This window comes from Neopelma chrysocephalum, unplaced genomic scaffold (assembly GCF_003984885.1).
Source record: "Neopelma chrysocephalum unplaced genomic scaffold, ASM398488v2 Primary Assembly neopelma1_274, whole genome shotgun sequence".
NCBI lineage: Eukaryota > Metazoa > Chordata > Aves > Passeriformes > Pipridae > Neopelma > Neopelma chrysocephalum.
Genome location: NW_020897936.1, coordinates 500,969 through 515,703, shown reverse-complemented (window position 1 = coordinate 515,703; position 14,735 = coordinate 500,969). Strand labels below are relative to the sequence as shown.

The following is a 14,735-nucleotide window of genomic DNA, read 5'->3' as shown; positions in this document are numbered from 1 at the left end:
CCTGCACACCCTGGCTGTGCTGGGCAGGGGTGCCCAGCCTGCACACCCTGGCTCTCTGCTGTCAGAGGCTGCTCCAGCTCCTCTGGCCTCCGTGGCACAGCCGACCTTTCGTAAGGAATGACCCAGTTTGCTCTCAGAGCTTAAGAATCCCCCTTCTCAGTAGGATGAAGTTTGAGTTTAGCCCTGTAAGTCCTAAGAACCATCTGCCCAGGCATGAGTGTGTTTGCAGTTCCAGCTGAGTAACTGCAGAGCCAACCCATGGCTGCTTCCCCTGCTGCCCTCCCTGAGAGCAGGGGCAGGGTACTGCAGACACTGTTCTGGCCTTGCCACTTGTGCAGCTCCCTCCCTGCTGCTGCCTTGGCTCTTTGTAACCTTTCACGTCTGGCAGTCTTCCAGCAGCCAGTTCCCCTTTGACAGCTTCCCAGAAACCTCCCTGGAGCAGCCCTCGCCTGCTGCATCTGTGCAGCAACTGTGTCTCGTGGGCTGCTCCAGCTGAGGAGGGTGATTTGCCTGGAGAAGGGAGGAAGAGAGAATAAACTCAGCATCTCATTAACGCTTTTCAGGCTACATTTACATCAGCCACAGCAAACAGTGAAACCTTTTTAGGAAGGCACTTTAGGCATTTACAATTACATGGTCTTAGGTGGTTCCCAGGAAGAACAGCTAGTTGTGGATATCCTGAAGGATCTGAGTCAGTGTGGTTATGAACACTGTGCTGGTGGTGACCAGAAGTGTTACACCTGCCATTTTCAAGTATCAGAATATGCTCACTAGAGGAGTCCAAGAAAACCTGTACAAATATCAGCTGTGTGGCTGCTGTTGCAGTTCTAATGCAGCAAGGAGGTTACTGCAACTTTGTGTGGGTGAATCACAGAAGCACAATTAAACTGAAGGGGGAAAAGGTTCTGTTAATAACATATTCTGTTAGCTTTAAAATATAAATGTGTAAACCACGAGGTCCTTAGATCAGTTTTCCTGTATCAGGATTTTGCTTATATTATTTTGGGGTGCTGGTGAGCACATCTAGAAGGGGCTTACACAGCATATTGAATGGAGGTGTCTTGCTCTTTCTGACATTTAGGTGGCATGCTGGCACCACACTCTGGAAAGATTTTATCTGGTTTCTGTTTCTGCCCTTCAGGTAGTTCCTATTAGCAAAGTTGTCCTGATGTTTAAAAACAAAGGGCAGCAACCAGGCCTCCTTGAAGTTCTGAAGGGCCTCTTTAATCCATATTTACATCCAGCTCTTTGTGCCTGAAAACACTGGTAGCTGTCTGCTTGGAAATAACTGTGTGTGCATAACTTTTGTAGGAAAGACCAAGACTTAAAGTATAACTGAGTTCTGACGTGAGGGAAATCCTGCTCATGGGCTGAGTGTGCATTGTCCTGTGAGTGGGAGAATGTTGCAGAGGAGGATGACCGTGCATGGGAGGGGCCTGGGGACACCCTCAGCTCGTCCACCTTTCTCTCCAGAGCTGCCAGGGTTAGATCAGGCTGTAATGAAGTGTCATCCTTGTTATACAGAGGAGTAGCATCCTATAAATAAAGTACTGGTAGGTCAAAATGAAGTATCTAGCTACCAAAATATACTCTTCAAGTTACAGGAGTATAAATGTCTCTAACTTGTTGCCAGGTGATAGGAAATGTTCCCTTTAGAGCAATAGTTATATAAAAACAATATGCATGGTAATTACTATTTAAAATGAGCTTTAAATATATGGAATAGTTACAAAGAGGACATATACTAACTTTATACAGTTAAGTAATTTGCACAGTTCTATGCATGTACTGGAAATACTCAAAGGCATTCAGTGACATAAATTGGTGTTGGCAAAGAAAGTGTAATCTGTTCCTAAGGAAGTGCCTCTATTTGCTGAACAGAGCATAAGGGAGAATAATTAATTAAGCTGCCTTACTAGAATAGAGATTATTCCAAGTCTCTCTGTGAGGATCTCAGCATTAATCAGTCAGGTAAATATTTTCTTCCTCATTTTTATTAGTGGATGTTTGGGAGACAAGAGTTAAGGAAAAATAGAGGGAATGGAAATTTTCACTCATCACTGTTTATCAGTTTAATTCTGTTTTGTCTCTAAAATAAAGCTATAGAGTCTCCAAAAGAAGGAAAGCCAGATGGGTGTGGGAGGAAGTGGAGGATGGGGAAGCAAGGGTAAGCAAGTTGGGGAAGTCTTAAGTTAGGCAGTGCAAAAAAAGAAGCATTTCACATTCCTTAAAGGAAAGGAATTATTTTGTTCCAAAAATGACAACAAACAGTCAAACTGAAAAGTCCTGTCATTTTCTAGGCGCTGCAGTACTTGACATTAGACTGAGAAAATAAATATGAAAAGGTGAGGCTTTAGATGTTATGGCTGTAAGATGATGGATAGAGTGTTGCCTCACCGTCCATATGGATCTTGGCAGTGCACCAGAATGGCACACACCCTGTATCTCCATAAATGTATCTCCATTTCCTCAGTCCCTTTCTCTTCTGGAACTCCCTCAGTTCTTTTCCTTCAGGAAGCTTTTTGGAGTGAGAATGAGAGCAGTTTCAGAATCACATGCTCAGTCAAAACAGAAGGAAAGTTATTTATCTCAAATCTTGTTTCCTGTGCAATCAAAACGAGCCTTCTCCTACGTCATAACACTTGGGATGGAGGGGAACTTTTTTTTCCTAATTGTTATGAACAATAATATGAAACTCTTAAGAGTTTTGGACAAACGGTCCTGACCCTTTCTAATGTGTTCCCCAACTCTATTACCTTGCTCTAATTGTTTGTACAGATCACAAAATTGGTAATGTCTCAAGACACAGGGAATGCATGGGAAGATACTGTCTTGGAGTGGGTTGGAGGGTGTGAAGAAAACTTACTTCAGAAGTAAACTTACAGAATCACAAAATGATTTTGGTTGGAAGGGACCTTAAAGCTCATCTAGTTCCAACCCCCTGCCATGGGCAGGGACACCTTCCACTAGCCCAGGTTGCTCCAAGCCCTGTCCAACCTGGCCTTGGACAGTTCCAGGGATGGGGCATCCACAGCTGCTCTGGACAAAGGTAAAAGGTATTTTAAAAAATAGAGAGATATTTTAATAATTCTCTTAATGCTTAGGAAACCTGAACTTAGAATTCAAACACATTCTTGTACAAACAAGGATCCTGATATGTAAAAAATTTACTTGAGCTTTTGAAAGCTTTGTAATGTTTCCTCTCATGCTCAAACCAAATGAAGTATTATGTACAGCTGGTATTGGAATTCTTATAGAAGTGGAAAAAAGCAGTTCTCAGTTAGACAATTCATAGCTTTGCAGCTATGAGAACATGTGTGAGGGTTAGGCCTGGAAGGCTTATTGCCTGAATACTTGTTTTCCCGAGAAGACTTGCAGCTTAGGAAGATTAACAAATTCTGTTTGTGGGGCTTGATCTGGCCCTGCTTGCATGACTTTCTGCTGCAAGTGTCTGCTTGGAATAGGAACTGCAGTAGGAAGGGAAAGCAGCATCCTTCCAGGGAGTTCATGAGACAGGTGGCCTGGGTGAAGGAAGCAGGGCTGTGCTACCTTAGCACATCTGGAATAGGACTGTTCCAAACTCTTCTGCAAGAGCATTGGAAATACCTTGGAGCTCTTGTCCTTGGTAAAATTCCTGATGAAGTGGAGGGTGTGCCCTGCAAGTTATCATTTATTTTTCTCAGATAAGGGTTGAACAGGGGACATGACACAGGGAAGTGGCCTTTGTACTATGAAATAACTGCAGCCATTGTGTTTACTGCTTTTAATATATGAACTTTCCAACAAGCAGCCCATTCTCTTGTTATTTGTCTGAGCCTGAATATCTAGAGCTTTACACAATTGTGAATTGGCAAGAATACCAAACATTTTTCAGTTTGATATGAGAAGGCTTCCTGTAAAACATGTTTGTCTTCCAATTTAAGAGCTTTCTACTTACGGCGATAATCTGCTGAGATCTGTGGAATGTGCTTGTCTTGGGAATCTTTAGGACTATAAAACTACTATAGGGAATTAGTGAGGAATAAACTGAAAATGAGTATGTCTTTAATGCTTGTTTAGTGTATATATATGAGCAGAATTTTTCTAAAATGTAAAAATAAAGATAGCAGCAGGATAAATATATCCCTCTTTTAAATAAAAGAAATAGAGATAAAACTGTTTCACCCATGCAATACCTGATGTGTTTTTTCTATTCTATGGAACCCCTGGAGGGATTTTTCAGCTGCTGCTTTGTTTAAAAGCACAGCTATGGTGTCATATTTTTGGGGGGAACCAGATCTGAATGGTTACTATCCCCCCTCCTGCCATTTTATCCCTCTTAACACAGCACACACACCCTCCATCTTTTTCAAATGTAGCAAGTAAATGACAGAGATTTCAGCTGCTGCTTTCAAAAATAGGTTTTACTGTATTTCTATTGTGTTATTTGGCAGCACAATGGAATTTTTTTCATGTCTTGCAGTTTATGCTGAAGCCTTGAGAGTGGATCAGTATAGTAAAAGGCTTTCAACTTTCACTCCATAAAAGAAGATGAGGAGTAGCTCTGCTAGAATCACTTAGCAGTGAAAAGCTACACAGAAAAATGGAAGCAAAAATGTATATATACAGAGATTTCCATTGTGTTTCATTTTTAATGGTAGCCATAAGAAATCTGTTAGAAGTGGCCAGATATTGCTGAATAGCTGACTTCTTCAGCTTTGGCTTGTACACTGAAATCACAAGATGTAATAAAATGTGCATGGCTTCCAGTTATTTCATGATAGTCATTAAAAATTTTACCAAATCCTGGCAATGAGCTTGTAAATGTTCATTTGACAAGTCCTACTAGAGTGTTTCCCAGGGACACTTGTACTGTTTGGGTGTTCTGAGGGGTTGTCACCCTCGGAATGTTCTGTCCTCGATTTTCTTTTGCAGTTTCCTTGTAGAGCTGAAAGTGTGGGGAGATCAGTTAAAGAAACTGTTGTACTAAGACTTGATAGGAATTTTTTTGTTGGGGAGTGTTGGTGAAAAAACATTTTCAGCTGAAGTTAGTCTGTTGTCATTACTAGTTTTTTAAATAATGAGGAATGTCCCCATCAAAAGCCAAAGTATATAGAAATACAGCAAAGGTTCCATAATGCCATATATATTGCATACAAGCCAGTAGAAGTGTGGTAACTTTCTCCATGTAGAACTTATCAGAACTGAGCTCTCAGGCTTTTTTCCTCTCCCTCAATGCTTTATTCCTTCAGTTCTGTTGTGCAAATCTTTCTTTTATGGCAATCACAACAAGAAAACTTTCCTTCATTAACAGAAAACAATTTCTTGGATGCACAGAATGTTTTTCAAAAATAGTATCCTAAACTGCTACACCATGAATAAATGTGTCATTGTGTTCCCAAATGTGGAAAGTCATGGGAAGTTGAAGGGAAGGAAGAAAATAGGAAAAATTTTAGGTGGTGATAATGTGGACTTGCACTATGTCCCTGATTAAAAACTTTGTCACGTGCAATATCTGCATCTGAACATGTAGAACAGAGTCTTGTGGTTTATAGCCTTCTTTTCATTAAGTATTTTCTTTAGAGATAAGGCAGGTACATTTTAGTAAAATGGAGAAGCAGATATTGAGGGAAGAGGACAAAGCTCAAGACCCCATTCAAATCCTGCAATTTGCAGTAAAACAGTGCCAGTCTCTACTTGATTTTTTAAATTCCTGAGTGGGATTCTTCTAGATATTAGGTTTTTAGTCAAATCTTCTGTATCTATTAGTGACTATCTACATTTAAAGAGAGAGAAACTAGAGAAGTTTGACTGTATTTAAGTCTAGTATCTAATCCTAAACCATGTGCTGCACTCAGTGTTAATCTCAGGAGTCTTAGGGGAAGAACCAATGGGACATTTGTAAAGGGATGTCACATCAAAAACCTCCTGGTACAACCAACAACTTTGTACAAGAAATATCTATCAAATGCTGTTAAATACTGATACCAAATTTTAGTTCAGGAAGTGGCTGAACTGCTGAAAATTATGCTGGTAAAATTCCACTCAGTGCTTTCTGTGTTTCACCCCCTTCCTTAAGCATGGATTGCTGGCTGCTGTCAGGAGCAAAGTGCTGAGTTTACCTTGGGAATGGACTCAGCATGGCCATTCTTAGGTTCTTAGGCTATATTGATAAGTACTCTTTATTTTTAAAAACGTAGTTGAAATACCAGTTACAAATGAGATTTTGCTGTGCTGTGCTCACTGCCTGTGTGTTGTGCTCTGCTTTTTCTGCTCTCCTCCTCACTTCTCTGTCCAGGTGGGCAGGCACAACACAGGAGCTCCAAGTCCTTGCTTGTCTCTCTGGATGCAGAGGGTCATGTTTAGGGCTGCCTGTTGCAGTCTGACCCTTCTTGCAAAGACTTAGTCCACCCTTATCAGCTGGTCACTCTTGACAGATGGTCATGATATGATTGCAGTGTGGCAAATATCAGTATGTGCAACTATATATTCACTCAGATAAAATATGGAAATAAAATATCAGAAGACTGATTTCTAGCTTTTCAACAGCTCTGCATACTTAAGGGCAATATTTTTTTGTCTATAAATAACAGTAAGAAATGTTTCTCTCCTAGGTGTGCCTTGCAATAGCTCATTATTCTCAGCCAACAGACCTTCAGCTTCTCTTTGCATTTGAGTATGTTGGGGAAATGTATCATAATCTAGGTAAGTATGAAAGTACTTTGATTGTGGTTTTTTCCTACTTCGTAATATGTATTTTTAGTAAGACTTCTGTCTGGAACCAGTGGCAAAAAGCATTTGAGGTTTTCTCCAGGGGTAACAAAATCGGCTTGTTCTGCACCCAACTTCTTACTTATAATGGTTGTAAGTCATTCATTGTGATAGACATTAACGACCAAAATCAAAAGAAATGTCTTTCCTGTCAGAAACAAAGCCAAAGTACCTATGTCAGCATGACTACTCCTATTTCTCAATCCACGCTTCCATCCTCCTATTGTATGTCTGCATCGCTGCTGTAGGTAGCCAGTTAATCTCCCATCAGGCAGGCTTGTTCACCTGCCCTTCTTTTGGGAATAAGTTTCTCTTCTGGTGGTATTGCAGGAGGATTTGTGCAACTTGGGACTCCATACCTTCTTTCCTAGAGGCTTACTAGGCAGTTCTTACCACTCAAAACCTCCACCACCCCTGCTGAGCTGGAGCACACCCTCTCTGCTCAAGGCCAGTCTCCACCTGAACCTTGTCAGTTAGGTAAGCCTGAACCAGATCCTTTGGAACTTGATTTCTAGTGCAATGCTGTGCGGTCACTGGAGTGTTCCCCAGCCAACACACCGCTGAAAGCCTCAGCTCTGCCTCACAAGCCTCACTCAGAGAAGGTGCCATTGCTGGAGTTCTGTGCTACTGAGACATTCACTCAGCAGCTGGCACTAGAAACCACTGACCTGCCTGTTACCAAGTATGAATGTTGTGGAATTATGAGAGCAGGCCTTCAGATTTGCACAGAAATGCATGTTCTTCGTGCAGGTGCCTCCATGACTGCCCTGTGCATGCACAAGAACAGCTGTGCATGTGATCATGTTGCACACAGAAGTACACAGAGAATTTCTTACCTCCTAAAACTCCGGCGGTTATTAAGGTCCATGTACTTTAGTGTTATAAAGGACTAGAGAGGAAGCCAATTTGCAGATAAAATTGCAATACAATGTTAGTCTGTCACAAAGTTGCCTTTACTCTGCCCTTAAAATACCATTTGCTGTATGGAAAAATACCTAGTGGAAGAATTACATAAGGTGGGTAAAAATGTTCCTCTGGAGCAGCAGACCAGAATGGCAAAGGATAGTTGTTCTGCTATCCTGCAGCTGCTGGAGAAGAGAGTTTGAAATACTTTTGGGTTGGGGGATTGTTGTTATTGTGAACTCTGGGGTTTGTAGCAGAGATCTCTGGCTTTGCTCTTGCAATTCCAGCGCTGTTTTATGACTCTCTATCCCTCCTACTCCCAGTAAAGTAAGAGGTGAGATACTGTCTTTGTGCTTCCTGAGGAACATAAAAAGCCTGCATTGCTCTGGTGTACATCGTTTTTTTCCCAGACTGTATTTGATAGTTATATATCCTGCTATTGAACAGTAAAATTGTGGCATTTTTTGTTAATTATCCTATTTCTCTGCTTCTGTCTTTGAAGAACTACTTCTTTCTGATTTTAGTCCAGTTTTCTTCAGAAAAACATAAGTAGTCAGAGTACCAGTGCAAGAATGAAATGGATAGATACAGAAAGCAGACACTGCCCAGTCAGTGAGGTGTCAGCAGAGCCCTGACGCTGTTCCTGCTGTGGCTGGGAGGCTCTTGCATCCTTACAGACTAGAACAGCCAAAGACCAGAGCTTTCACGGGGGAGCTGAGAGAGTTGTCTCAGTTTATTCCACTTTCCTCTAAAAATTTACTTCCAAGTGTCAAGAAACAAAAAGCAGTTTCCTTTGACATTGCTGAGTGTCTCCTTGGCACCTAAAGAATGACCAAGAAAAGAGATCCTTCTGTATTAGCAACAAACTATAGAATCTCTGGTCCCTTGACACAAAATGGTAGACCATCTTTTTTTGTGGATATAAATACAGATATATAAAAACATATTTTAACCTGGCCTTCCATTTATTTATTTGCTGTTAATACAGCAGTCATTTAAAGTTGTTGAAATTATATAAGTTTTATTTTTCTTTCTTCACGAGGTACCTATTAAAGGGTAGCCTGTAAAGGCTTCATGTTTTTAAAATGTTGTGAACTTTGGCATATTGAAGAAAGAAATTGTGTGACTGGAGGTAACATTTGTTCCTGAGTGTTACTATGTGTCTTGCTTTCTATCAAGCAGCACAGCATACCAATTTTATGTTTTCTATTGAAATTGCAGGGGAAAAAAATGCATTTACATCTTCATGTATCACCAAGCTGTCATTAAATCACTGCTTTCTTGTAATGCAAAAATAGGTAACATTAGTCCTGATGCTAATGGCTCATTCTTGCAATTAGGAAGGTGAGGGGGTTAATTTTTTTCTTTCTTTTTTTTTTTTTAATGTGCATTGATGACTTTTCTCTTCCTAGCAAAGGTGAATGGCATAGACCCAGGAGGTGGTGGTGGTGGCATCGGCAGCGCCAGTGCTCAGCAGACCCCTTTGTTTGAAACCTACTCTGACTGGGACAGAGAAATCAAAAGGACAGGTGCATCTGAGTGGAGAGTGTGTTCAGTCAACGAGGGGTATATGATTTCTACTTGGTAAGTTGCTCTGGGACACCAGGGGAAGGGAATTGTACTGCCTGGGAATTGTCCTGTCAGGAATTGTCTTGTCTCCTGTGCCACAGCCTCCGTCCCACCCACCCGTGCTCTGCACCTCACAAACGGGCCACTCCCTGGAGGGCCCCCCAGCTGAAATATGCTGCAAGCCTTGTCATTAAAGGAAATGTCAGATTTTGGCACATGTGGCTTTCATGCTTTTGTCCTTCCCTGTGGAACATACACGTTTCCAAACAGCTCCATCTGAGCCGTGCCATCACATGGGACAGCACTGCAGGGGCTGCTGTGGGGCAGTGTGACTGAGCTGGTAATGCAGCACTGCAAGAGAGAAGCTGGTAAAAAACACAGGGAAAAGTAACCTTTCTTTATCGTATTTTTTTCCCCAAGCCTTCCAGAATATTTTGTGGTTCCATCTTCCTTAGCAGATCAAGACCTTAAGCTATACTCCTACTCCTTCATTGGGAGGCGAATGCCAGTAAGTGTTGTCTTTATATAATTGTACAATATTAATCTTAAAGTTGTGTTTGCCAATGAACAGAGTTCTGTGTAGCATTAATAAAATATTTCTACAGAATAACACTAACCTATATTATTTTGTTGTTTCTTTTGTGTTTCTTTCCCCATATCAGTTATGGTCCTGGAATCACCCTAACGGGAGTGCCCTTGTAAGAATGGCCAACATTAAAGATGTATTGCAGCAACGAAGGATTGATCAAAGGTAAGTGATTAGTTGTGTTATTCCCTAATCAGAGGGTCAGGATAACACAAGAGGTGACTGTAACATACAGCAGGGATGGGTCATGGAGAGGATATTTTCTTCATAGTGTTGTAGTGTGGGGACTTCTGAGAGACTGTTCTCTGGATGTAGTTCTGGCACAATTTCTGTTCAAGGTCCACCTCAGTTTCAAATACTGAATAACTTTTCAGATTTTAGGGTATGTTTATTTTTTAGGCGGCTCATCATTAGGTGGCAGAATTTACTGATAAAGGATCAGATTTACTGTAACACAGCCCACATTGGTGGAGATTTTCTTACCTGCTGGGAACATTGGGAAATACAGTTCTGTAGATTTAGTGCCACAATGCACTTGGTATTTCTGTGAAACATTTATCATTCGCTGTCCTTGAAAGATTGAAGGCATTTAGAGCCTTGCATAAGTACTTTACTAACTTGTTATTTTTTGTTCTTTGGTTTAATTTGTAGAGTGACTTTCTGTAGTAGTGCAAACACCTGCATTGTGCAAAGTGGAGCTCTGAGTTTTATTTGAAACCTTGTCAGATTTCCTGACTTCACAAGCTATATATATGTTCTGTTTATTTAGCATAGATAAGCCTTATTACAAATGATGGAAAATTAAAAATTGAATAGCACTATTTAACTGTCAGTCAGCCTCAGATTTTCATTTCCCAAATGCATTGTTTTCATGTTCCAGCATTTCCATTTCTTTGTTTTGTAACTAGCACATACCAAAAATCTCTGAGTCATTAGGTTTATGGCAGGAGCAATATATCTCCTGCATATAAACTAGGAAACTTTTTTTTTTGAGAATAAGGTGCATGTTTTATGTGGTTCTAGTTTGCAGTTAAAGACTGTGGCACATTTCTTGAAAGGCTGTTTCTTTCCTCTGCAATAACAAACCTGCTGATTCTTTTCCTGACATAGGATTTGTAATGCAATAACTCGGAGCCATCCCCTGAGAAGTGATGTTTACAAATCTGACCTGGACAAGTGTCTCCCCAACATCCAGGAAATCCAGGCTGCACACATCAAACTCAAACAGCTCTGTGTCAATGGTAGGCTGGACTGGCCTTCTCTCACGGTGGTTATTTTCTTGAAATGCAGTGAATTCGAGTAGATCTGGCTAACAGGGATAGTTATTTGAAGTTGTTCTGCAATGTCATTACTTTCCCTGTTGCAGAGCCTTTTGAAGAAACCGAGGAGAAGTGGCTGTCCTCACTGGAGAACACTCGCTGGTTAGAGTACATTAGGTTTGTACCACTAATGAGATGGTTTTAATGAGCTGTGGAAAGCTTTCAGCAGCGTAAATAAGCAATCCATCATTTGGAAGATTCTCTGTTTTAATATATGAGTTATAGAGAGAGATATATAGATATCCCAAATAATTTTTCTTGTCGAATGTGAACGTGTTATATTAACTGTTAAATCACTTTCCTTTCCTGTCTAGATCATTTCTTAGGCATTCTGCAGAGCTCGTCTATATGATGGAGTGCAAGCACGTCTCTGTAGTTCTGCAAGGTAATGCAACACAGAGCATCCTGTAATTCTGAGCATTACTGTGATAATGGAGATAAACAGATTTAGATAAAATCAACTGTAATCTTTATGCATAAACAAACCCCATCACTTCTAAATATGTTAGTCATTTGGGGAACTAGAAAGGAAAATAATTTTGTTATGTGTCTGAACTGTAGTATAGTCCTTAGCATCAAAGGGATATTTTGTTCTTGATGAATGCACTGTTGTGCTGAGTACTGCAGAAACCCTTTCTATACTGAGTCTCAGTTTAAGAAAAAAGAAGTGTGGGTTTTTTCTTTTTTTTTTTTTTTAACTAGGAGAACAATTACAGCAACAAAAAGGATCTTTTAAAAGAAATTAGAATAAAAACACTAGACCTAGGTGCCTCTTTTTGCTCTTAGAGATCCAATTCTGTACATGTGCATATATACCTTATATATGATGTATTCATTCTGTATGTCATTCACAGAGGAAGAGGGACGGGACCTGAGCTGTCTTGCTGCTTCTCTCATCCAAGTCATGCTGGATCCCTATTTTCGAACAATTGTTGGATTTCAAAGCTTAATACAGAAGGAATGGGTCATGGCAGGATATCAGTTTTTAGACAGGTGCAACCACTTAAAGAGATCTGACAAAGAGGTAAAAATGAGCTGTATTTGCATGTGATAACAGTATCTGGTAGATATCATCCTGGACATTTATTTATACAGAAATCTAAAAGTAAAAATACGGTTTAATACTTTGAAATCTCATTAAAATAAGTCTTTGTCCAGGGTAGAGATACCTTTTCTTTATCCTCTGTAGCCATGTGAGAATCAATGAAACAGCAGGTGCAATCAAATGGATTTTTATGTTCTTCAGTGTTCCACATGAAAAGGTCCCACTGTTACAAACACCAGCACAGCTCACGTTTAAAATTAAAATAAAAGGAGGTGAGGAGTGGGTTTACAGGGGATAGTTTTGCTGTTTGCTTTACCAGCGATCTCTGCTCTCATCCCTGGTGTTCTGGATGCAAAGTCTGATCCCTGTGCAGTGCCCTCAAAGCTTTGGGCTGGTGCAGAGGCACTGCAGGCTCAGAGCTGGCACAGCTCCAGGGGGATTTACAGAGGGTAGTGCAGGGCTTCATTCCCAGCATTTCCAGCCAGTCTTATTTGGCCTCTTCATGGCAAAGGAGAGACTTGTAACTGTGGCTGGAAGAACAGAGGACCCAGGTTAGCAACCTTTTTCAGGGACAGTGCCCAAGAGTCTTAGAAAAGCAACATCCTCAGAGCGTGGAGCCGACAGACAAACCCAGGACACTGAGCACCGAGAGGAGAGAATGGGGGAAGGGATAAAGAAACTATTGCCCAGAGGGAAATAGTGAGAAAGCTGATATTTGACCCTTGCAAGGGATATACTGAAGATTGAAACTGGGAAGAGGAAAATGTTTCTAAAGCTTTACATCAATGATGGTTTATGCTTTTGCCATTCGTGGGCCGCTACGGAAAGAGCTCGAAAATGTAGTGAGAAGTTAACATGGCTGAATCATAAGCTCTCCGGTCATTCTAAACAAGAAGGAAGTATATAAATTGTAAATACAAAGCCAAGAGGTAAGGAAGGCTCATACAAGCACTAATTTGGAAATGATGAGGGACATCCAGGTGGCAGGAAGTATTTTTGCAGCTGCATAAGTATGAAGAGAGCCCAGGAAAGAAGAGAGAAGGGAAAGCTGTGCAGAGGTAGTTCTGAGAAAGCAAGTGGCTAAACAGGAATACAGGGTGTTATAGTTGCATAGAACCATAAAAAATACAAGACTGCAAATAGTTTACCCTATTGAATAATGTACCAGAGACGCAGCTAAATACCCTAATGGAGCAGTAACTGCAAACAAATTAGTATGATCTGGGAGAAGCCTTTGTTAAATCTAATAATCCCCTGCTTCTTTTCCCAGTCTCCTTTGTTCCTGATGTTTCTTGACTGCGTGTGGCAGCTGCTGGAGCAGTACCCAGCAGCCTTCGAGTTCTCCGAGGTGTACCTGACCCTGCTGCACGACAGCGCCCGCATCTCGCTCTTCGGCACCTTCCTCTTCAACTGCCCCCACCAGCGCGTGAAGGAGAGCACTGTGAGTGAGGGGGAGCTCTGCCCCCTGCCCTGTGCCCCTCTGCGAACAGCAGTGCCCCAGCTCAGTTGCTCCTGTGTACTTTGCAAAATGTCACCCTCTGTTTGGGGCAAAACATTGGGGTCCCCAGATGAAGATGATCAGAATGTCCTTTCAGGTGATCTTTGCGGAGACAGGAACTGTTCAAGAAGAAAGTCTATTGAATTTCGGGTTTGTTTTTTCCTAGGAAAGCGTTGCTATTGTGCATTATTTTGTTTGTATTCCTCTAGGAAGCAAATCTATATCTGGAAATGATAAAGTAGAATGACAGGCAATAAATAGAATTTCATGCTTCAGGCAAACTTTGAAATCTCTTGACGTAATTGTTTAAATAGTTGAAAAAGTTGGAAATACTGCATAAAGTTCAGATAGCAATGCACTATGAAAGCACTTAGAAGATTGAACACTTAATTTGCTTTTGAAAACTGAACAGGACTGTGTGTAGAAAACATTTGATGGCTGATAAAAGTAAAACATACTTATTTTGTTAAATATTTTCCCTTTGAAGTTTTAGGTAGCCACCTTACAAAGAAGTAGAGCATTGAGAGACTGTTTATATATTCTCAAAATCACAGTCTGGGGATTAAGAGTAAGCAAACAATATCATTGAAAAGTAACTGCCCAAATGAGAACAGGGCACAGCTGTTTTCTCCAGCTGTCTCACTGCTCTGCTGTGCTGCCTCTAAATGACATCCCTGGATGTTAACTTCTTGCAGGAATTTGCTATAAGCAAAAACATTCAGCTGGGTGGTGAGAAAGGCCTCAGATTCCCTTGTGTTTGGGACTGGTCTCTTCAGTTCTCCAGCCGGGACCGCCTGCTGTTCCACAACCCGCTGTACGTGGGGAAGAGCGCGCCCTGTGTGCACAACGGGGCCATGAAATCCTTCAAACGCTCCAAGGTAACCGAGCTCTGGGCAGGGCAGGGCTGGGCTGGGCCTGTGCCCACCCACAGGGGCTCCTGCTGGGAGAGCTGCAGGTACAGCCTGTGGTACACCCGCGGTTTAACAGCAGGAGCCTCAATTTCCTTGGCTTCCCGGCCAGAAGAAATGATTTTCTGTAGAAGCAAAGATGTAAATTGTCGAGCCT

General features: G+C 41.3%; 1 protein-coding gene across 5 annotated transcripts in view; it reads left to right on the top strand.

Annotated features, from left to right (window-relative positions):
* The window catches only part of MTMR10 (myotubularin related protein 10), a 36,414-nt gene that overhangs the window by 17,024 nt on the left and 4,655 nt on the right, over positions 1-14,735 (top strand). For all 5 annotated transcript variants that reach the window (XM_027704395.1, XM_027704394.1, XM_027704396.1 and 2 more), the window contains 10 exons: positions 6,594-6,684; positions 9,066-9,237; positions 9,643-9,730; positions 9,885-9,973; positions 10,919-11,049; positions 11,175-11,244; positions 11,442-11,512; positions 11,982-12,151; positions 13,443-13,613; positions 14,366-14,548. In XM_027704395.1, the coding sequence (XP_027560196.1) occupies positions 6,594-6,684; positions 9,066-9,237; positions 9,643-9,730; positions 9,885-9,973; positions 10,919-11,049; positions 11,175-11,244; positions 11,442-11,512; positions 11,982-12,151; positions 13,443-13,613; positions 14,366-14,548 (1,236 nt within the window). The remainder of the gene's footprint in view (positions 1-6,593; positions 6,685-9,065; positions 9,238-9,642; positions 9,731-9,884; positions 9,974-10,918; positions 11,050-11,174; positions 11,245-11,441; positions 11,513-11,981; positions 12,152-13,442; positions 13,614-14,365; positions 14,549-14,735) is intronic.